At 29.8% G+C, this 23543-nt stretch overlaps 1 protein-coding gene and 2 long non-coding RNA genes across 5 annotated transcripts in view; 1 reads left to right on the top strand and 2 right to left on the bottom strand.

The window, feature by feature from the left end:
* The window catches only part of gek (serine/threonine-protein kinase gek), a 62341-nt gene extending 51582 nt beyond the window's left edge, over positions 1–10759 (top strand). For 2 of the 3 annotated variants that reach the window (XM_014426597.2, XM_014426596.2), the window contains exons 32-35: positions 2680–2818; positions 3800–3911; positions 7002–7099; positions 9258–10759. In XM_014426597.2, coding sequence (XP_014282083.1) covers positions 2680–2818; positions 3800–3911; positions 7002–7099; positions 9258–9368 — 460 coding nt within the window. In that variant the 3' untranslated portion in view covers positions 9369–10759. The remainder of the gene's footprint in view (positions 1–2679; positions 2819–3799; positions 3912–7001; positions 7100–9257) is intronic. The other variant, XR_010845174.1, reaches the window with a different exon arrangement.
* Positions 10760–13108: 2349 nt separating this feature from the next.
* On the bottom strand, positions 13109–14664 carry LOC136797336 (uncharacterized). The gene is made up of 2 exons (XR_010845173.1): positions 14550–14664; positions 13109–13461 (listed from the first exon to the last, which is right to left on the bottom strand). It is a non-coding gene; the product is annotated as an uncharacterized lncRNA (long non-coding RNA).
* A 4575-nt stretch (positions 14665–19239) lies between these two features.
* Positions 19240–23308, bottom strand: LOC106684481 (uncharacterized). Its single transcript, XR_001343707.3, has 3 exons — positions 23151–23308; positions 22970–23045; positions 19240–19359 (listed from the first exon to the last, which is right to left on the bottom strand). It is a non-coding gene; the product is annotated as an uncharacterized lncRNA (long non-coding RNA).
* Positions 23309–23543: the final 235 nt, after the last annotated feature.

Genomic DNA, 23543 nt, shown 5'->3' with positions numbered 1-23543 from the left:
TTGTGTATTTAATAAATTATTGATATATATGCCACTCAAGTTGATCGATAAGGAAGACCCCATCGTTAATCCATGTAGTTGTCTTATATATTTACCTTTATATTTAAAATAATTGTACTTTGTGCATAGATTTATGCCTTCAATGAAAATGTTTTTGTCTTTAATTGGCGTATGGTTCTTTATTTTTTCCCAATTAACCTCTATTAGTTTCAAGCAATCATCTACTGGTACATTAGTAAATAGAGATTTAACATCAAAACTCACTATGTCAATTTTTTCATTATTTAGTTTGAGATCTGTTAATATTTTTTTGAATTCAAGTGCATTTCTGACATCATACTCATTGTTATTATTTAATTCATTCAGAGCAGGATTTAAAAATTTTTGATAAGGCTTCAATTGGCCCATTTATTGAAAATGATGGAAGTAATAAACCTCAAAAAATTATTTAAAAAATGAACATTTAAATATATCTTACAGTTATTATTTTTAGGTTTTAATTAATAAAACCTAAAGCCAAAATACCATTATCAAAAAATTAAGTTTTACTTTAAATACGTTACACCCGAAATCCCTCAGTCATTTTTGGTTTTTCATTTTCTTTTTTATTGTGCGCCAATAACATTACAACAATATTACAATTAGCACCCAACATTGTGGTTTGCCAATTAAAGCTTAAGGTTGGAATTCTAGGAATCTAAGCAAGCTTGTGGGATTGATCAGCTCACACTGCTTGGGATCCATCCCCCCAAACCCCCGCAAATCGGTCACACCAACATATAATGTGTTATGCCATCCCATCCTCAGCATTATAGAATCTGCACAAGGGTGACTCTGTAAGCTTAAGGTTAAACATATGTTTATTTAGTCTGCAGTGACCTATGTAGATCCCTGTAATTATCCTGAGAGAACTCCTGTCCAGCCAAAGCAGTTCCTCGCTTCAGCCCTTAGAAGATTCATCTAGGAGCAGCTTAGATTGTCGCTGTCGTTTATTAAGCCAGTGCTGTTTGGCTCTTAAGCCATAAGTTGCATTTTGTTCTTAAACTGAAAATGTTAAAAACAGATCTACGTAAATTTCTCTGTATAAAACATAGATAAAGAAATATTATGATAATTAATTTCAACTATAAGAAAATTTCTGTGCTATAGTTAGCCAAGAAATTTTAAGTTGTATATACTCAAATCGTTGACACTTTGAAAAAAGTTTGACTTTTTGTTGTTGTGCCGAGACAATATCATCTGGCAAAGTACAAGAAACATGCATGTTTCTTGGTTGGTGTGACTGGAAGTGTGTTTATTGTCAAAGTCATACTTTTTTGAATGGGTGTGAGGGATTAAAAAATCTTTATTTCTGAACCGATCATCCAAGCTAAGCTTTTGAAATTGCCCAAGAATTAGGAGAAACGTTATTTGAAGTGTATGAAGGGTGGTTAAGGCGTTATAGAACCCAATATTGCATATTCATCAAGTTCAGTTTCAATTTTTTATCCATGTTACATATTAAATTTTAAAAATATATGTATAAATAGAATACAAAATTTGAAATAAATTTCTCCGCTTATTATATTTATTTTTTTTAGTAAGTAAATGCTCCTTCTCAGTGGAAACCCCTCGGCAACAGACAAATCTGTCGTACCGGTGCAGTCTATTCTAAACAGGTTTCACTGTTGATACCATACTTATTGATAAAGTCATTATTTTATTTTAAAAAGTTTTGGAATTTGATAAAATTATTATGAAGTAATAAGGTTATAAAATATTTTCATTAATTTTTAGACATTCGGTGTTCTGTCCAATTCTACAAATTGGGTATATATATATAAAATTATTTTTATTGGAGTAGTCATTGATACTAATTAGTAAAAGTATGTGAGACTCGATGAATGCTTCAGGTTCTTAAAAATATAAACCTATTGTAGGGTTATATTTTATATTATAACAGGTTTATAGTTTATATTAGGTTCATCCAAAAACAAATTTCCAGACCAGGTAAAATACAAAATGTACTCTTACGATAATTGTTTGAATCGCCTTTAGTACATAACAATTATGTTTTTTTTTAAACTGATTATTAAGTTTATATTACAGTATTATATTATGTTGGTCTGTTGTTGAGATATTATGGCCCTAATGATGGGGTGGATCCTCAAGGTGATTTTTTTTTTATGTATATCTATGAAATATAATGAAATCTTCCCATTATTTACATCAAGAATTATTTATTCGGTGTACTTGGATAATATACTTTTCAATAACTCTTAATACATTTTTTTTTTTCATTTTGATCGTTATATCTTGAACTATTTGCTGTCTACAAAGTTAGGAGCCGAATTCATAGATAGCACTAAAGTAAAACTTTACGTTTAGCCAGAGTTAATATTGGTGTAATTCCACTCAATCTATTTGTAAACAGAACCTATACTTTGGTAAGCGAAATTCATTACTTGACTCTGAGTGAAGTAAGTTTGAGGTTATTATTTAAAAAAAAAATTATAACCTACAATGTAAACAGACAACATTCATAAGTAATTCATTTTACTTGCTTCAGTGCTGTATATGAATTCAACCCATAGTCTAAGTAATGTTAATTAAAATAAATAATGCATTAATCATGATTCATAAATCAAATTTATTACTCTTATTTTTTAATTGGAAAATTAAATAATGTTTTTTGTGCAGTCCTGACCGAAGATCGAAAATGATTTCTGCTCCGACAAACTTCAATCACATTTCCCATATGGGTCCTGGAGATGGTATACAAATTCAACGTTTGCTAGACCTTCCAACAACGATTGAAACCGCAGACCATCATCATAGGGTATTTAAATAATATTTAAAGTGTTTGTTTTTTCTGAAATAACACTTGTATTGCATATATTTGGTTGGAACAGATGAAATATCAAATTCGTTTCTTTTTATGAAATCATTGAAGGAAGTAAGAAATCTCTTGTTTGCAAACCCTTTTCTCTTTCATGCATTGTTTTTCACTTAATTGTCTTAAAGTTAACTTAATCAACGTGGTACAAATTGAGTTTTAAAGGGATAAATCAAAACAGCTACTTGATACACCAAATGGATTCCAAGAAAAACAATTTTGGCTTATTATTATGAAAGGCATATCTTAAAAAGTTACATCATTTTCTTTTTTCTCAATATAATTGTTTGATATTAATGTTTAATAATCATTTATATATAATTTAAGACTAAATCCCTTTTCTGCCTCTCAGAAGTGATGCATTTTGACAACCCAGGTTTCAAGAAGAATGGAAATCCCATGATGAAGTGACAAATTTCAATTTTGTTTCTTAAATTCTTAAGAAAACTCTAATAAATGTGATTTTAAAATGTAGACGATTTTACAAATCTGACAGGGGTTAGTTAGGAGATCAAGATGGGACTGGTAAAATAAATTAAATTATTTTAAAGAAATTGATGCAGACATCAGTCCTGGTTGTGATATACTGTAACAGGTCCTATTTTTTAATGTCCTAGAATTTACCATTTTCATCAAGGTAATGCACAGATTAGATACAGGTGAAGTTAGTTCTAAAAATAGCATCCTAAATTACCTAACTTGTGATGTCACTTTACAGTGATAATATGTGATGTATTGTGGCATTCCTTAGGAGTCATATTATCATTGTAGTTGATTTTAATTTTGAGTAAAAAAACTTTGTTAAGGTTTGATTTTCTTTCGTCTACTTCATACTCAAGGAATTGACATTTCATACGTTCCAACCTGACATTAATCAAACTGCTTGGTTAATAAATTCAGTTTTGATTTCCCTTGTGATTAAAGACCCTGAGCAGCGGTTCAGGTTCAGTAAGTAAAGTTTCCATACAACAGCCATCGAGGGTGCCTCCTCACCATCCACCTCGCCCTGCACCTCACAGCTATAACTCTCAAAATGGTAATTATAAACTGTTCATTTTTAATTAACCATTGCCAGTAATATTTTGAGTGATATTTTATTAAAATATTAACTGTTGTGTATCTCAAATTTGGGAATGTTTATTTTAGTATTTATATATATGTTAGCCTTATCACTAATAGTATTTGGTTACATCAAATGAAATGCATGTTTTAGGATAAAATAAATAACAAATAAAGATACAGTAACAAGTTGACATAAATATAATTTGTATTTTGTGTTATCAATTTTTGAGGTTTGTTTTATAATCATTGTGATTTCCTAAAAGCAGGTATAGGATATTCAATCTGTTGATGTATGTATGCATAGATTATCTGTGTATGTACATTTTAATGAAAATTATTAATTTTCAATGAATGAAATTAATGATGGATTTAACTGAATGAAATTATCTTTCTTTTTGTTTTTAGGATTGTTGATAAGAGGTCTGTAGCAATTTCTTCTAAATTGGTCTATTTAGTTTTTCTGCCTTTCACTCTGTTACTATGAACAATAATAGAACTTTATTCTTTAACATGGAGCGATTGCAAAAATGGTCTCTTACCTATCTCTACTTCTCTCCCTGACTTATCACTATTACTTATGTCCTTCTTTGTTAGTACGAAACCCATTTCTAGGTCACCCACCTGGATGGGTCAGCCTTCACTAATTGTCCCCATACTATGCAGCATCCAACCAGTTCCTAACAACATTGGAAACTATCCTTCTTGTGGAGTTTTGGTCTTTCACATCTTATGGTTCCATGCAGTACTTCTATAGTCCTCCTTGGTTTGGTTTATTAACATAACTTGTGCAACTTATAAGACACTGCCCATCTCGGTCTTCCAATACAGATCCATGACTTTGGATTTGCATCCTGTTTGACAAGTCTATACAAGGTGCTAAGGGCTTGTGCTTCGATCTCCAAGTTCAGTGGAGTCAGACAAAGCATGACTTCCATTGCTGCTGTAGGAGTGGTACTCATAATAGTAATGCTATATCCAAGGTGTTTGTTAATTGAAATCAAAAGCTTGTTACACATTGAAAGCGGTCTATTGAAATTAACCATCCATGTTGCCTATTTTGATAATAGTAAATCATTACTTTATTCATTTTAGTGTTACTAATGTTATCCTATAAACTGGCATTTCATGTAATACAATTTCATAGATTAAGATAGACATTGTTATAAATCATACCTTATCTCATAAATCGTACCTCATCAGCATGATAATACATACTTTACTCATTTTTAGAACTTTTAAGACTACTCCTCATTTTTAGTAGGCAATCTATTATTGTTTTTTAAAGTTGATGAATTGATTACAACACAAAATCAAACTTTTTTTTTCAATTTGATTGTCATGTATTATTGGTATTCACTTAGTTCTGGTACCCAATCAGGAAAATCTACTTGCAACTCATAGTTAACTGTAAACTAAACTATGAACCTTTGTGTTTAGATAGTAAAAATAGAAGTTCTTTTTAATTTTTACTTCTTTTATAAGTAGGTAGAGCAAGATTTATATAAAAAAGAAAAATTAGTTTTTTTTTATGTCATTAGTAATTAAAATATTTTTCTTGGAAAACCTGCAACTCTTTCAAGTGTATATTTAATCCCAATTTATCTAATTGTATTTTTTACTTCACCAAAACTGTAAAAGAGGCAAAGTATTATTCTAATCTTTAACCGAATAGTAATTTGTGATTGCATGACGTTTGTTTAATAAGTGTCAGAATAGCTTTTCCTGGCAAAATTTTCTTCAAAACCTAGTTTTCAGATGGCTTTATTTAAATCTTGTGATTTACATCTATGTTGGTAAGTTTTCCTTTATTTATTTTAATATTTTTATCACCAAAATGTGTAATGTCATCAATTATAATCAAATGTAAAAGTAAGGTATCTGCTTAAATTAAATTCAGTGTTATTATTGTTTTGTGAACATGTTCAGGAAATTCTGCTGTACAGTTCTGGTAATAACAGCTTAAGTCTGAATGTCAAAATATTTAATTCCTCCTAATTATTTATAACTCCGATTCTGTGGGAGAAAAGTTTGTTATAAATAACATCCCATTTCTTTTTAAGTGAGATCAGATCAAAAACTGTTAATTAAATATTAAAAAAATGTAAATAGGACCCTTTTTTATAAATTGTTATTCTGAACATGAGATATACACAATATATTGATGTTTTAATTAAAAAAAAAAAATTTTTTAAGTTTCCAACTCGAGCTAACATCATTAAACAAGTGTACAAAATAATAAAAATAGGGATTTTATATTGAACTAGAAGGGTTCATAAAAGAGTTGGCTGTTTTCAAGATATTTCTTGAAAAAATAAATTTTTTTCATGTCCCTGACTTGAGCTTACTAATCACACATGAACAGGGCTTTTGATATTATCTTCTCAAGACATTGCAGAACAAGGTTTCAAAATAATAAAAATTGTGTTATGATTTTTAATATAAAAAGGCTTATGTTAGGGTTGATCGTTTTAGAAAAATTTGTTGAAATCCTCAACAAAAAAAAAATGCATTTTTCTCTTCTTTTTTTTTTTTTTCTTCTGAACCAAGTTGACGTCTTATTTCTCTGACAGGACTTTACTATTTGTTTTAACTCAGATCTTGTGGCAACTGAGGGAAAATTTTACCTGTTAAAGAGTAGTATTGGCAGTAACAAATTTTACATAGAATTTTTAGTTTAAAATGTTTATTATAATACAGATAATAAAGAATTTTATATGACATGTTAAATGCATTAAATAGCAGTTATTTTTAAAGATTAAAAAAGAAAAAATATGGTTATTAGAAAAAATTGTGTTAAATGTGTATACCCCGATCGTTACTATTTTTGATAAAGCAATATGTTGACAATCTTGTTTAAAAAAAAATATTTATAAATTATAAAAAATATATACCTTTACTCTGTTCGGTGTATTTTTTGAGAAATATAATATTATTAAAAAACTTTAGTAACAATATCCGTATTATTTATTTATCTGTAAAATAATTTATTTTTAGGATATTCATTTGTTGTGTTAGTGAATATGACTATGTGTTTTGATAATTATTATTGTTTATGTATTTTAAGGTGTAAGTGCAAGGAGAGCTGTACCTCCTCCAAGACCGTCTGTAACCCCTCCAGCCCTGCCAAGAACTCCTGATGATCTAATCCATGACATGTCTAAGGTTAGATTTTATTCGAAATTCTTTCTATCAAATTTTGTAGATTATGTTTTAAGTATTTTCTAAATACAGTTTATACAATCCCATTTGACATTATGAACTAAAATACAACAGAGGGGTCTGCAACTTTCTATGTTAAATATTATTATTTCTAATAAGCCTAATATTATCATATTATAAGGGCATTTTATTCATAAATTGAAGTCCTCTTCCTTCCGCTTCCTTCAGTCCTCAGCTCGCCTTACTCTCAGCCACATCTCTCCATCTGACATGAGGCCTTCCCTTTCTTCTGCTACCCTCGGCCTTCCATACAAATGGTGTTTTGAGAAGTCATTCACTATCCATCTGTTTGACATCTAATATTTTTTTAATATTATTGATAAATATTACAATCGGCCACAATGTGTTGAGCAATAAGTAATGGTGATAACCAATAACATTCATACTAAAACTTAAAAAAATAAGAATAAAAATAAATAAAATCTCTCTCTAAATAAAATTAACATAATCAAGCTATGTACATGAAGAAAAAATAAAATAATCACTAGTCACATTTACACTGTTTTATATAATATTTACATTATCGAATTGTGGATCCCCGAGCCCACTCTATCCTCTCGTATAAGGGTAGAGTAAGTCTCTTTGAGATCCCAGCACCACCCCCCTCCCTTGGGATATATATTGTCTCTTTGAAATACCCGAGGCATATACACGCCCAAAATATGTATTTTTTATTTTTGAGCTAGACTGACCAAGTTAGAGACAAAGGTTGAGCAACATATAGGCGATTACAAGATGCAGTCCCATCATCAAGCCGCACTGAGCATTGGGCTGCACCCTAATAAAACCTTACTCCACAATTTCATTTTCAAAAATAAATGGAATCTCCATGCATGTTAAGAAAAATAAAATGAATAAGTTGTTTAATTAGCAGCAATGGAATACATACTACTCGATTGCTGCTGACGATCCCATATACCAAAAATGGCGTGGTAGGGGGATACAAAGAAAAAAATATATATATTAAGTGAAAGTGTAAACATTCGTGTTAATGGGTGGGCTTGTGTAAACTAAAGACCAGTCAAGGTTAAAATTATGAACAAAAAATTTTTATTTTTCTGTTCTATAAAAATTTCTATTTTAGGGTTTCTCGAGGTGAAAATAACAAATTTAAATTGAGTTCCTGCTAAGAATACAACAGTTTAAAAAAAATTAATGAAGCCATAATTCTAATCGAGAAAGGTTGGCTGGCTTTGGCTTTTTCCATTTGAATAGGATATCTTAATTTTTCCTTTTTTCTCCTTAAGTTATTGATAAAATTCCATTATATTTTGTATTTATCCATGTTTATTATTGCTTACAATGGAGAACATTTATGTTTTGTTTTTAAACCAATCATAATGAAAGGTACTTTAGAGGAAGATTTCTTAAAAAATCGTCATTAATACATACCCTATTAGGTTAATAAGACCTAAGTGATATTAAAGATCATTTAATTTTACATGCCAAATTTAATCAATCAAAAATTTTTGAGTCTTTATCGAGAAAATTGAATCTATAAAGTGGTACTTCCAGTCGGTTAATTTTATCAAAAAAGTTGGTGTCACATCCTAGGCGAATACCCACCCTAATATATATATAGTTGACTAACAAGACCAAACAATCTGATTTATGTTTTTATAGGTTTCAAATGCTTGTTTTTTCAATTTCATTTATTTTGCTGTTCCCGTTAGTGGATGTATCAGATTGTTTTGTTTTTTTTCCTTTTCTTACGTTGGCCCAAGACTCCCGTTGGAGTCCTACACTGCCCCTGTTGTTATCTTATAGAAGAATGGAGCTGAGGATGTAAATTGTTATTAATTTTTTTATTTGATTTAATTTGTTATTATTTATTTAATTTTAAAAATCTAATTTGGATTATGCTATAAATTTGCACAACTCCTGAATAGTAGCCCTATCTAGGTCTGCCAGCCCTTGGAGGAAAGCGATCAGCTTGTTCACTCACTTGCATCAAGGCGAGCAATTTATTATAGTTTCAATCATTAACTGCTTCAATTGGCTCACCATTCATTTACTCCTCCTGTTGAAGCCCCTTTTTCTTTTTTGAAGGATCAGGACCTTCATGGAAAAATGTAATCTCATTCATATTCTTGTATTTCAGGAAACCAGCGGTATTATGGGTAGTCCTAGACATTCTATAGCATCCAACAACAGCAGCAATCCAAGCACTCCACCAAGTCCTGGTCGAGGTTCATCAAGTTATGATTCATAGTAGCTAGCTGATGTGTTTATATCATGGAAGCTTTTGTAAATTAAGTTTGTATAATTTTAATTTATTAAATTTATTTTAAATTAACAATAATTCATTGTTTTAAGGATTAACTTTAAAAAAACAAACATTAGATTCAACAGTTTTGCGTACTGTAGACCATCAGAACAAACTTGTTTTTTTTTTTTTTTTAAAGATGTTCTTATAAATTTTGTAGAATAGTTGCACATACGTTTTAGTACCTAAGCTTACCAATTACCTGAAACTAGAAAAATAAATTGTATATATAAATTATATTTATTAGTGCTTTGATTCTATATTGAAGTATAAAGAAATTAAATTTGTTTTATTATATTTATTATTTTATAATTTTTTTTTGTATTTATGTTATATAATTTTATGTAAATGTCTATTTTAGCTAATGTAATGATTTAATACTCATTAAATTTAGGAATATTTCCTTACTAATTGTGTTACCATGCGAGTAATAGAGTAATTATGAATAAATGGCTGTTATTTGGAATTTGATGAAATGGTTGTATATAAAAATTATGACTTCCACTTCATTTAATTTACGTAATACTAATTTAAACATTATTTACTTACTCCAATTAAAAAATATATATATTAATCACGATATATATATATAATCTATATTCAATATAGAAAACTGTTGCCTCTTACTTTGTTATAAAATGAAATAAAAATTAAAGCATTTATCGTACTAGTAAAATAACAATTTATAAAAATTATTTAAATTTGTAGCCTTGCTTAATATTTAAAGGTGTTATTGTATCAAGTGATACTTGTGTTTAAGTACTTGCCTTAACTCAGGTGTAAAAATAGTTAGTATCATATATCGAAGTAAGTAAACTATTTATCTTTGTTATGAGACTATCTGCTCAAAATAAATTTCATATACTATTTAATTATGTATTAAAATGGACAGCTTTCAGTAACATAATCTATAAAAGTTTAGGGTTGTTATTCTCACTTTAGACAGATTAGGAATTTATAAGTATTCGTTGCAATAATAACCATAAGTTTGTAATAATTTTTGTATAATGGTGTTTTCATGTGAGGCAAAGGAAAAAAAAGAAAGAAAAATGAAAAAATAGGCAATTCATTTGCCTAATTATAAATAAAGTTTGTTTATCAACTATTTTCTTTTTGTTTGTAAAATGATAAACCTTCATAGCACTGTATTCATGATCAGAACTACTTATTTGTTTATAAATGACATTAATTGTACCCCTTGTGCAAAAACTATGAATGTGGGAGTTTATTTCTATACACATTTATAGTTTTGATATGAAAGGAACAATGTGTTGGTGTGTCATAATTTATTCACTTTAGATATTAGTATTTATTTCAAATAAATATTTAAAATACTTTTACTTTGATTCTATTGAAAAATTACCACTTGTTTATGCATTGCACGTATTCTAACCTACAAATTGTTATTATGTTTTTCACTTATTAACTAAGCTACTAAAGTTTTTTCTCTCTCTTACATTGCACTTTAAAGATGGTAAAAGTGAATTTTATTAATAATTATTTTTCATTTAAATATATTTAATTGATATAATAATATCAATATTATTTTAAATTATTTTGACTTTGAAACAATTTTTTTACTAAATGTAATTCTTGATTAATTCAGTAAATTTTTTATCCCCTTTTAATTTCTCTTACTTCTTTCAAGGTTATTTTCTAGTTCTATCCAATTCATGATGGTAAGTTTGCGAACTATAAGTAGAGCAAAAAGAAAAATTATTTCAATGAAGTAATATGACGAAAGCTTCATTACCTCTAGTTATGAATGTAATATGTTAGAAATTGATTAAAGTTTTAATTATTTATTCATAATCTGTTATCTTAAAGTAGAAAAATTATATATATTTATATAAAGGAATATATATACTTAATTAATATAATATTAATTAAACCTGAGTTTAATAAGTTATAAGTCACAATTCCTTATTTTCTATATAGGTCGGATCAGCAGTCTGATCTTTTTTTTTTTTTTGAAAGAGCTTTTACTTTCGCATTTCCACTTAGGACACTAGTATTTCCTACTAAAAACTGCTCCTTAATAGCAGTATAAAATTTCCTCTGACATTAATGAGTTAATAATACTACTGACAAGGTAACCCAGCTTAAAACAGTTTATCAGTCTACATTAATTTTTTTAGTTAAATTGAGGAAATCGACACTTAAGTAAGTGAGACATGGATAATCATTATTTTTTTGAAATTGCCTTTTTTAATATAATGTAGGTTCTCTTTATAAAAAAAATGAAATTGTTTTAAAATTAGATTTAATTTATGATTGACAGTGTTGGTAATTCAAATGTGTACCCTATTTAGAGCCAGTAGTTATTGATAGGTGGTTGAATTATGAATTTCTATAACATTCATTCCTTCAATGACAACAAATAGGGTTTTATTTAAAATAAAGCCTAGGTTCTGCAATTGCAAGGATAGTGACAGCTGCCACAGCCATTACCATCATGGAAACTATAAAATTATTTTCGTAATAGTACCATCTTACTATCAGCACTTGCTTGATATTATGTACTTCCATTAACTATCAGTGCTTGTACTTAGGGTAACTATCTCAAATAAACTTCAAACAGTAAGCTGTCACACTTTATAACCTTATATGTAACTCATAGACTTATATATTTCCTGTTTTTTATTTAGCGATGGTCACAGTGAGCACACAGCTATATTCAATCATCAGATTTACCAAGATGAATTGTTCTAAGAATCTAATCTCAGTTAAATAGACTATCAGTGTGTGAACGAGCACTGTCATATTTCCTAACTATTGTGATATTATTTGCAAAACAGATATGGAAATTGGCTTTTACAAATAAACAATTAGAAAAATGACATACAAATGAATTTATCTGACTATCTTTTACTTCAATTCCCTGAAGAATTAATTTCACTTGAATATCTTAATTTAGTGTCAATATTCTAAAGAAACTAAAATATCTCTTAATTAACTTATTTTTTCCAATAATAAATCATAACTCATACTGCCCATGCTAAAGCTGAGGACTTAAGCAAGTTACTGGAACATCAACTGGTAGAAACTTAGCAAAGACAAAACTGCATTGATGGATCATGTTGTGTTCAAAATGAGAACTATTATTATAGAATCATAACATTTTGTACCCGCAGCAACAATTTTATTCTTTATTTCAGATACTTATACATGATTTTAAAAAAAAATTTAACAGTACTTTTCAGAATAATCAATTTTTTCTTTGAATTTGTATATAACATGACAAAGGAAGGATTGTGAAGAAGCATATTATTTGTTCACTTAGCAACGTAAAAAAAAACTACCTTTGGATTAAGGAATTTCAAAACATCTCATGTCAGCATAAAAAATCATTGCATAATCAGATAAATTGTGTTCTCATATAAAATGTACTCTAGTGATGATTTTCAAATTCAATGTTCGTATGTTTTGAACCAAAATATTTGTACTTTTAATCATGGAGTGTCCTCAATTTAAAAAAAGTTGATTTCGGAAAATTAATAGACTAGAAAGTTATGAAATTAGAGGACCAAATTTTAATAGCACTTGTGATCAGTTATTTTCTTGTTACTAGCTACTATAGCAAATATCAATTTATACATACATTCACTTTCATGAAGAAAAAATAATTTCAATTGCATGTTTATTAAAAAATGAATTGTGAAAAACTTTAGAAAAAAAAGAAACACTTATCAAAAAGATCTTTTATTTTTTAAGATTATCAGGAGGGAAAATGAAATTTAAAACATTTTTATTGATTATGTAAGTATATTATTAATAAAATATGCAATAAACATAATCTTTTCACGTAGTTCCAATTATGGCAGGACTGGAGCCATAGCTGCAGTCTGCAACATGCTGATTATGGAACCGGCAGCTAGATTTCCGACATATGCCTGCGCAGAGGCAGCTACAGTTCCAGCTCCAATCCCTGTTGCTGATATGCCTACCATGTGAGCAACAGGAGCTGCTAGAGGAGGGAAAACCAATGTTGCAACACCTCCTACCGCCGCAACGACCACAAATGATAACAGGCCCATACCTAAAAACACACTACTTATTGTAACAGCCCAACCACAGTAGTCAAGCATCTTAAAATAAAAAAACAAAGGACAAAACAGCATAACTATTTTGAATTACACAATAAATTATAACTTTGTTCATTCAACCCCCCCATTGTTCACTAAATAAGATTTTCTTTTTTAAATATTAACTTTTTACAATAATTATCTAGTCTCTTTTATACCTGAACCTCTTAGCTTACTTCGACCCCTCATATAGTGTTTCAATGTGGGTTATACTCCCCTTTAACCTTTGGTACACACAGCGACCTTTTAATTAATACTTTTGTTTTAAGCACGACAACTAACTATGCAAATTATTTTCTTCATTATTGTAAATATTATTACAATTTTTTTTTCTGTAAAGGATCCTGCATATCTACTTCTAGGGCAAACAACAAGAAAGTGACAAAACTTGAACTAAATGTGCTTAACTTAACTGCTCTCAAAATATAATTATGTACATTCCATGTCTGTTTTTAAATGAAAATCAGTCTATAAATTTTTTCATCAAAATGTAAAATTATAAACTAAATTGATTGTGCTATCATTCTTATTTTAAACATTTTAATAGTTACATAAATGAATTTTTTCTTTTACCAAAAAAACAATAATTTTAATGTTACCTAATTAATAATCAGTATTCAGCAACTAATACTGGGTGTTAAGCACTTCTATTAGGAAGGGCAAAATTTAACAAATTTATTAAGGCTAAGGTTTCACTGGATCATTGAATTTTTTTTCCATAAAAATTTAATTATTGAAAAAACAGTATAATCTTAATATTAATCCTATTCAAATTTAGTATAATTAGTACTTTATTAAAAATATTTTAGTAGGGTTTTTAACATTTAAAAAACTTGCACAAGTATTACTAATTTTGCCAAAAAAAATTAAACTGTTTATAAAACTTAAAAACTTTAAGTTGTAATGATACATAATTGACTATAATTATGAAGCATCACTTTGTTTTATAAATTGATAGTATGATAAATATAGTTCACTAACTAAATTATACAGTGACTAATTAACATTCATCTGCCTCAAAATTATTTAGTTGAATACATACTTTCTGGTAAACTTTACAGTGGAACACAATGAACTAGTTACAAGGTTCAAAGTTGAACAATTTCTGAAGGGAGCTCAAGCATAAATCAATTAGGTAAACTCTTCTGTAAATCACAGGAAGAAGGTATGTGATTCCCATAGCTTTCAACCAGTTATTTCTGGTAGAATCGATTATTGTAAAAATGCATGTATAAGAATCATTCTTCCAAAATGACAGAATTTCTGTCCCTAACATTTTAATTGAAAAGTTGTTATGGGGTGATAATAAAAAAAAAACATGGGTTTCTGATGTGATGTGATAAAATGTGTAATATTTTAATTTAATATATGACCAAAATCTCAGTCCTCTGGCACTGGGATGCGTCCTTAAATGGGCGAGAGCAGCCAATGAGATGGAAATACCGGGTTAATTCAAGTAATGCCGTTTGGTGCCCCGGAACGAAATTTGGGAGCTCTTGAAAGCAAGAACATTACTATAGGCCATACAAGGATCCGAAGGTTTTGTGAGAATCAACAGTATTTGATCTAGAGAAGGTGGTTAAACGCAACAACTCCTTCTCTTTTTAGAGTTTATGTGTGAAATTAACAGCAAAAGACACATGACAAGAACGCCTATGGTCCGATAGAACTACATCCTGTCGCTATACGGTTTTCTCTATTTGCAGAGAACATCGTTTTTATTCCCGAATCGCCCGAGTAACTTCAGCAGTTAGTAATGGGATGCACTGAAGAATTGAAGAGGAAAGCAGCGACAGTGAATATGACAAAAAAAAATCAAAGCCCTTCAAGTTGGTCGAACTATAGATTGTTTTAAGTGAAGAGTTGATGGAAGTGGTAACGGACTTCATTTATGAATTCGCATTCGCACGATGATCGAATAAGGTGAATTCCAAGTCTCTTGAGCTGAATCCCTTATGCTAATTCTCGTCTACCATCAGATCTGCAATTCTGTCACTGGAAAAACAGAGATGGTATGTAATGTAACACTTATTCAAGTCTGTTTTGCTACTAGTACTTCTTAATAGATCGGAGAGCTGAATTCTGAACGAAAGGCTGCTAAGTTATGTTACTACCGCTGAAATAAATCTTAGAAGAATTGAAAATATTGGAAGAAGATCCAATTTTTCCAATCCCTATTTGAGTTGGTGGGGGAAGACTTCCAAACAGCAAAAGGTGCGGTGTTGGAAGTTTTCAAGGAACGTCACTGTCTATTTCTATTTTTTTTTATTGTACCTTTACTGATCGGCACCCAGACTATCCTCCTACAATCTACTGCGGACAACTATTAATCTTCCAATACAATTTTTTACTTTTAACCTTACCATATTTTGATATCAATATTATTCTTTTAAGAACATAAATTTCCACATTCGACAATTCATGAAATCAGCCTTAAATAAAGCCGGTGATACCAAAAATTTCAATTACGAAGTTTTATTGAAGGAAGATAGTCCGGGTAGCGGTCAATAAAGGTATCAAAATAGTAACAAAAAACTTTTATTGTTAAACAACATTTCGCCCTACTTTGAAGGGCTTCGTCAGGGCTGATAAGAATAAAGTTCTGCTGTCAACTGACGAAACGTCATATAAGATTATTTCTATCCTGTGTGGATAGGGTCCAAGTCTGGGAGGCGTATGTTAGGTCAGGCCTAATTAGAGTTTTATATAAATGGACTTGTTTTCCTGCAAATGAGCTTGCTCCAGAACTGTTTTAACAGACCAAAATAGCATCGATTAGCCGATGTGATCCTTCACTTTATTTCAGTGGAAACATTATTTGTTGCTGTAACCTGAGATCCTAGGTAGGTAAACTCCTCCACTCTCTCAAAGATACAGCCTCCTACGGCAACCTATCTCTTCTGAGGTCTGGCTCCTCCGGTGTACATATATTTTGTTTTGTTTTCATTAATAGCCAGACCCAGGCGGTAGCTCTCTGCAGGCTCAAGAAAAACTCAGTAAGCGCAGTAAAGGATCGCGCCTCCACAAGGTCATCCGCATAACCGAGCAGTTGGACTGTTGAATATGGTGCTTTTATTCTGGATACCTTAATATCTCATTACTTTTTCCAGGATCCAATAAAACAGGAGGTACGCTAGAGCATCTCCTTGCCTTAGTCCTTTATTTGAGCCAAATTCAAAAGAGAGTTCGGACTGTATGCGGACCCTGTACCTAACATCTCATTGTCATTTTATAAGGCATATTAACTTTGAATGAACCTTCGTTTCTATGAGTGTCTCGTATAACATAGAGCACCACCTTGATACTGTCATACCCGTTCCTGAAATCCACTAACAAGTGGTGGGTAAGAATCGTAGTAATAGGAGTATTCATGGGCCCTTTCCATGATTAGTCTGAGGGTATGAATTTGGTCCACCGTAGATTTCCCTCTCCTGAAACCAGTCTGGTACTGCCCGATTTTATCGTTCTGCATGCGGGGTCAGCTTTTGGTAGAGGATATTGGAGAATACTTTTTACCATAGCCTCCTGACTTAAACATAATTGAAAATTTTGGGCATAATTTAGATAAACATTTTTGACAACACCAAATAACTGCAAGGCACCACCTCAAAGATCTTTTACAGCTAGAATGGGAATAAATTAACACGGATTTAATTGAATACCTCGTCCTCTCAATGCCGAGACGTTTACAAGCGGTAATAGATTTTGTAATAGCCATTGGACTTCATACAAAATATTAAAATTAATAAAACTTAAGATGTCCAAATACTTTTTTCTCTGTATTTTTTTGTAAGTTTGATGTTTTTTTTTTTTGCTTTTTTATGAAAGAAGTTTTCCATTTGAATTTTATTTGTAGTTAAGTTATAAATATACTTTTTATTTTTGAAGTAATAGGGCTTTTTATTGCATAAATTCATAATTTAATAAAAAAATGAGGTGTGCAAATACTTTCTTCGGTCACTGTATATTATTGACCCTCTATTAGAATGAGTATTTTATGTATAATGTTGCTCTTGAATATCCCTAATCACCATTAGTAGGTAAGGTATACCCTGGTTTTCCCACCTGGGGTTAGACGCATTACTTATACAATACCATGTAAATCCAAAAAAGTCAAGTATACGATTTTTTAAAAATATATACATCCTTCAAGATACATATTATTTGAACCATCATTTTGAGGAATATATGTATATTTTGGCTGACTTTGAACTCTTAAATTAATTATCTTAAACTTTATTGACAATTTTTTAATTCAGAATATCATTAGCTTGTTAATTACTTGATATGTAAAATTTCAACTGAAAGGCAAGCTTTTTCATCTACTGCTGAGAGTATCACTAAAAATAGCACATTTTGAATTTGTTGTAGTATATTCGATTTAAACTTATAATATAGAGCCATTTTCAAGTATTATTTATGATCCTTAGATTTCTTTAAAAATGAAAGGAAATCAGATTCGCTTTCCCTTTGATTAGAATTTCATCGAAATAGAGAATAATTTACCTGCACTTAATGACAAGTCACAGTGGGGCGACATTTCTAGCTGGACAAAATTATTTAAATACCAGTTTCCATGTTTTAAATATTCAAAAACCACCGGTTTTCGAAGAATTTCTTCAAGCCAATTTGTTACACTCTGGTATCATTGATTCATTGTCTAATGGACATTTCATTTTTATTCAAAACGTGTCTTTGTCAAGATGGAGCATATTTTCAGGGATCAAAATATTGTGAATAAAAAGTTCAGGTTGAAATAGAGATAGAATTTGTGACTTATCTGAGAATCAAAGATAACCTAAACCCAGAAACAGTAAGTGCCCATAAATAATTTATTATATATTAGTGTTGTCATTTTGTTGAATTGTTTCATTAGGAATTTGTGAATAAGATGACCTTTGAAAAACTGAACCACAAAATCTATATTAATAATAAAGATTTATTTTCAAAATGTTCAGTGTCTTCCCTAGAAAAAGTTAAAATCAATTACTAATTACATATATAATTCAAAATGTATCTTCTATGTATGTTTATAAGACAATAAGATAGGTCTTGGGATTACTGAAGCAAAGAAAAAAACAAGTATTAGCAGATATAGAAAATTTAAGATATCACCTATCTGTATAAATAAGATTTTTTTTTTTTAGAGTATAATTCATTATTAATGTATTTTATTTGTGAATGGTTTGATTATTGTTAACTCCTTTTATGGTCTGTTTGAAACATGTTTTCTTCTTACAAAATACTCTCACCCATACAAAAAACACCCCTGCTTGGTTCCAAAACAATAATTATGTAAGGACAGGAAAAATAAGAATTGCCTTTTACTTATATATCTTTTGGATTTAATTTCTGATTACTCAGACAGGTGTCCTCTGAAGTCTTTAGAGGATATTTCAACCCAAGTCACCCTGAAATTCTGTTAAAACATGAGCAAAAATAAGTAACCTTTTGTTTATTTGTGTATCTTTATTGACCACACCCCCAACCATTTTCTCATATTGATCTATCCTTAACTATTAATGCCTCATTTTGACTGAAAATGGTTTTCTAAACAGGTCGTGTTTTCTGAAAACAGTTGATACAAAATTAAATAACTTATTTAGTGAAGGACTCCTCAATGAGATCTAATATAACATATAATATAATAAAAACATATTCTTCAGTTACTTTCTTTAAAGAACTAATAAAACAAACTTGTGGAAAAGGGAAATGAAGATAGAAACACAAAATAACATGTCTGGAAAATTTTATTGATTAAAATTTTAAAGATTTGGAAAAGGCGAAAGAGTTAAGTTTGATGAGAATAAAAAAAGTGTTGTACTGCAGCAGTCTTCATTGGTGAAAGCCACCTAAAAACAAAAGAAGAAAATTAATCCAGTAAAATGTAGAGGATACTTTCACATTTCAAATAAATAATAAAGTAATTAAGGCATTTAACTAAATAAAAACTGTTACCTAGATCTAATTGCTTAAAAAGAAAATTATATAGTAAAGCCTGCTCTACATTATTAATAATTATAATTCAACAGACAGAAGCGAATAATCAAAACACTTAGTACTAAAGCCAAGCAATAAATAACTATCTCTTTCTGCTTATTATTGTAATTAAATTTACTAATTTCTAAAATTTTTTAAAGTCAAAACATTGGTACAATTCAAATGTAAAAATGATTTATAAGATAAATTATCTTCAGGATTAAAATTGGAAATTCAAAATAAGTACATTTTAAAAGAAACATGGCTGCTATCATGAAGAAATGAGGAAGGGTTATAGCTCTGCAGTAGATACCAGGCCATGTTGGTATAGACGGTAATGAGCAAGCTGACAAGTTAGCTAAACTTGGTTGTGCAGAGAACCAGCCTGTTCTACCACTTTCCTACAGAAGGGTGAAATCTCTTATAAACTCTTATTGTAAGGACAGAACAAGTGCGAGAGCCTACTGCATAAGGATAAACTAATCCTCGGCAATCTTAACAGAGCTGAGAGAGTGGCTTGTTTTCGGCTAGTAACAGGACATGATCTGCTCCAAAAACACCTCCATCGAATTGGCATTGTAGATTCCCCGAAATGTCCTCTATGCAACATGGGGGACATGGATGGGGACCATCTTGTGGCGTGTGTTGGTCTGGAGGATGTTGAGCGAGATGCGGACCAACTAAGAGGAAGAGTCAAATTGTATTGGGCTGTGAGAGGGAGATCCCACTTCCTGTGGCGTAGGAAAAAAAACATTTTAAGCAAATACCTGAAGACTTCGGTCTAAATGTATACTTCTGAACATTTATGGCACCTTTGAACATAGAGAATTTCCACAGTTCTCAAGTGAAATAATCCTATACATCAATTTAGAATAACCTGTCAAGAACTAATAAATGTGAATATCGTAGACATTGTAGTTTGGACTTCGTGATAATTAACCTCAGCCATGTACTATTCACTTACCATCCCAAAATCAGGGCGCAAGGGGGGGGGGGATTCTACTGGACTACAACAAAACTCTATAGATAGTTAAACAGTAGCACTGCTATAGTAGAAAAACAGTAGTTCCTTTAAGTGAATTTTTTTTTCTAAAGTCAAACAAATAGTATATACCTTAAAAGAAGCTAAGCCCACAATTAATTTTTTAATTAAAAAATAAATAAAAATAAAATGACTATCTCTCCTCTTTTAAAACCCCTTTTAAAATATTTAAAAAAAATGGTTTTTCAATGTATCCAGAAATTTCAATAATAGTTAAATTCTACAATTGCAAAACTTTCAATAATTTTACATTCTATAAACTACACAAAATTATTAGGCGGAACATAATCCATAAACCTTACACAGAAAAATATTCATTGGGGGGTTAATAGGAGCTGACAATATTCCAATTGTATTAACAGACAACTCTAATGTTAAGCATAGAAAACGAATCCTAAATAAAGGCAGTTGATGGAACACAGATCAAGTACGAGATAAATGAATGAGCTAGCATAACAAACTATTAAAAATAAGATGGTCAAAGAGGTAATCAGAAACCATTAGGGATTATAATGATCTTATTCTACTATTCTAAAAGGTCAACAAATTAACACACAGTTGCCTAAAGTAATAAGATGCTTAAAGTATGAGATACGTTCTTCATCAATACAAGAAAAACAAAAATTATACTAAGAGGGTTTTTTAAATTTAATATCTTTTAAAACTTCATTTTTATTTTTGATGCTTTATAGGACTTTCTATTTTAAAAAATGTTGAATAGAAGAGCTTAAATAAAGATTTATGCAAATGAACAATACGTATTCCCAAGTTAAAAAGTTTATTTCAAAACAAGATAGAACTGGTCAAATTGAATACAATATAAAAATAAATCGCTACAGTTCAAAACAAAAATTCTATTAACACCTAAGGGTGCCATTTAAACAAATACTTTTCACTACTGCAACTATTGTAGAATGATTTAACATTAAAGAAATCAATGTAAATAAATTAGAAATAAGGAAAAAAAAAATTAAGACTTGGATGTCACATGTGGGGTAGCAACCACATGGGTGGCTGGCTTCATTAAATAACTAAATCACTACAGTTAAAAACTCGTAAAAAAAATAAAAATTTAATAGAAGTAGAAAATGTACAGAAATATTTGCTAACAAAAATTATATTAACACCTAAGGCTGCCATTTAAAGAACTACTTTTCACTACAACAACTATTGTACATAATTTTATAATTAATTTGCAGTTTTTCAAAATAATGTGAACTTTAGTAATTGGCTTAATATAAACCTGTTGGTCATTCTTAAGAACAATATGTATTTTATATGCCATAATGTATAGAATTTTAATTCTACTTAATTGACAGATCTAATGTGGACTGGTTATTACTCCTAACTTTTTGGCAGAGCTAAGTCTGAGCAGCATCTAGGCCTCTCAGCAACAGACTGTAAATCTTGCTTGTAGTTGCACATTAGTATTTCACATGGGTTTTGGACCCAGTATACAAAATAAGATTATCTGACAATGTGCTATGTTATTGATGCAGACAAGAATCTAACATGTAGCAGTTACGTTACCCTATACTTTTATTTTAAATGTAAAATACAGATTCCACCTTATAATTAATTGAATACTTTCGAATCAGAATATACTCATGGGACATTTACTCAGACTAATAGAAACTTCCTAGACAATAGATATCAAATCGGATGCTATTGGAAAGACAACTCTAAGGTTTAATAATAGAATAAAATGTTTGAAAAAGAAGAGGAAACTCTTGAACTTCGAAAGGTAAATTGAAACATGAATCCACTACCTATTAACATTAATGTTACTATCTAAATAAACAAGTAAGAATTAATAAGCAAGTTGGGTATAATGAGTGAAATTAATAATATGAAAGATGGTAAAATTATCTCTATAATAAAGAAATAACTCAACATTGCAATTCATCAAACTAGATTGAAAAAAAAAATTAAACTTAGGATGGGCATTGCACCATGCTTTAAGGTCAAAGAAATCAATGTAAATAAATTCAAGATAAATTAAAAAAAAAAAAAAATTGGACTTGGATGTCACATGTGGGGTAGCAACCACATGGGTGGCTTTATTTCATAAATAACTAAATCATAATAAATTTATCTATGATCAATAATATGTACATAACTCAATTGAAAACAGTAAACTGAAGACAGTAATTATAGGAAAAACACCCAGTATAACAAAACAAGTTTGAACAAAGGCAAAACATATTGGTGAAAATTCGCTATGCAAATTGAGTTATAAGCATTTAGTGAAGAAGCTTAGGTATACCTGAATTTTAAATAATTACATTAGAGGGAATGCATTAAATAATATTTATATTTAAAAATAATATACTATGATACATTCCCCGAAGAACTAACCTAAATGAACAGTCCAACCTGATTTTTTCAGTATACTAATATATTACTTAATATCAAAACTAATTATAAAATCTAGTACTTACAATTAACATTTTACTTGGACCTTGCCCTCATCTTCCTCCTTTTACGCTTTAGCCTTCGCATTCTCTTTTTCCTCCACTATAACAACGTGGCATTATAATGTAAAACCATTCACATGAATACGAGAAAAATAAATAACAGAAAAAACAATTATAGTAACAATAACAAATAAATAGTGCATACCTTAGCCCTCATGTCTTAGAAAATTTCTTGTTAGGTCTGAACGATGAAGACGATATTCAACGATTGAGCATCACAGAACAAGTGAGCGAGAATCTAATGGCCGATTCGAGAACAAGGTGCGTTGTTTTCTCAGGCACCATGATCGCTTGATTGGTTCATGACATGATCAATAAATTATTTGAATAAGAGATATATAAAAATATATATTTAGGCAAAATATCTTATTTTTATTTTTAGTTATAAATATTTTCAATAGTTAAAATAATATATACATGAACTAACATATGAATGAAATCTAGCTAGACACAAAGTTCAAGTGGAAGGAAAGAAGTGGGAGAGCCTACTGGAAAGGATAAACGAATCCCCGGTAATCTTAGCAGAGCTGAGAGAGTG

This window comes from Halyomorpha halys, unplaced genomic scaffold (assembly GCF_000696795.3).
Source record: "Halyomorpha halys isolate HHAL.00 unplaced genomic scaffold, Hhal_1.1 Scaffold586.1, whole genome shotgun sequence".
NCBI classification, from domain to species: domain Eukaryota; kingdom Metazoa; phylum Arthropoda; class Insecta; order Hemiptera; family Pentatomidae; genus Halyomorpha; species Halyomorpha halys.
This window is presented reverse-complemented; position numbering and strand designations above follow the sequence as displayed.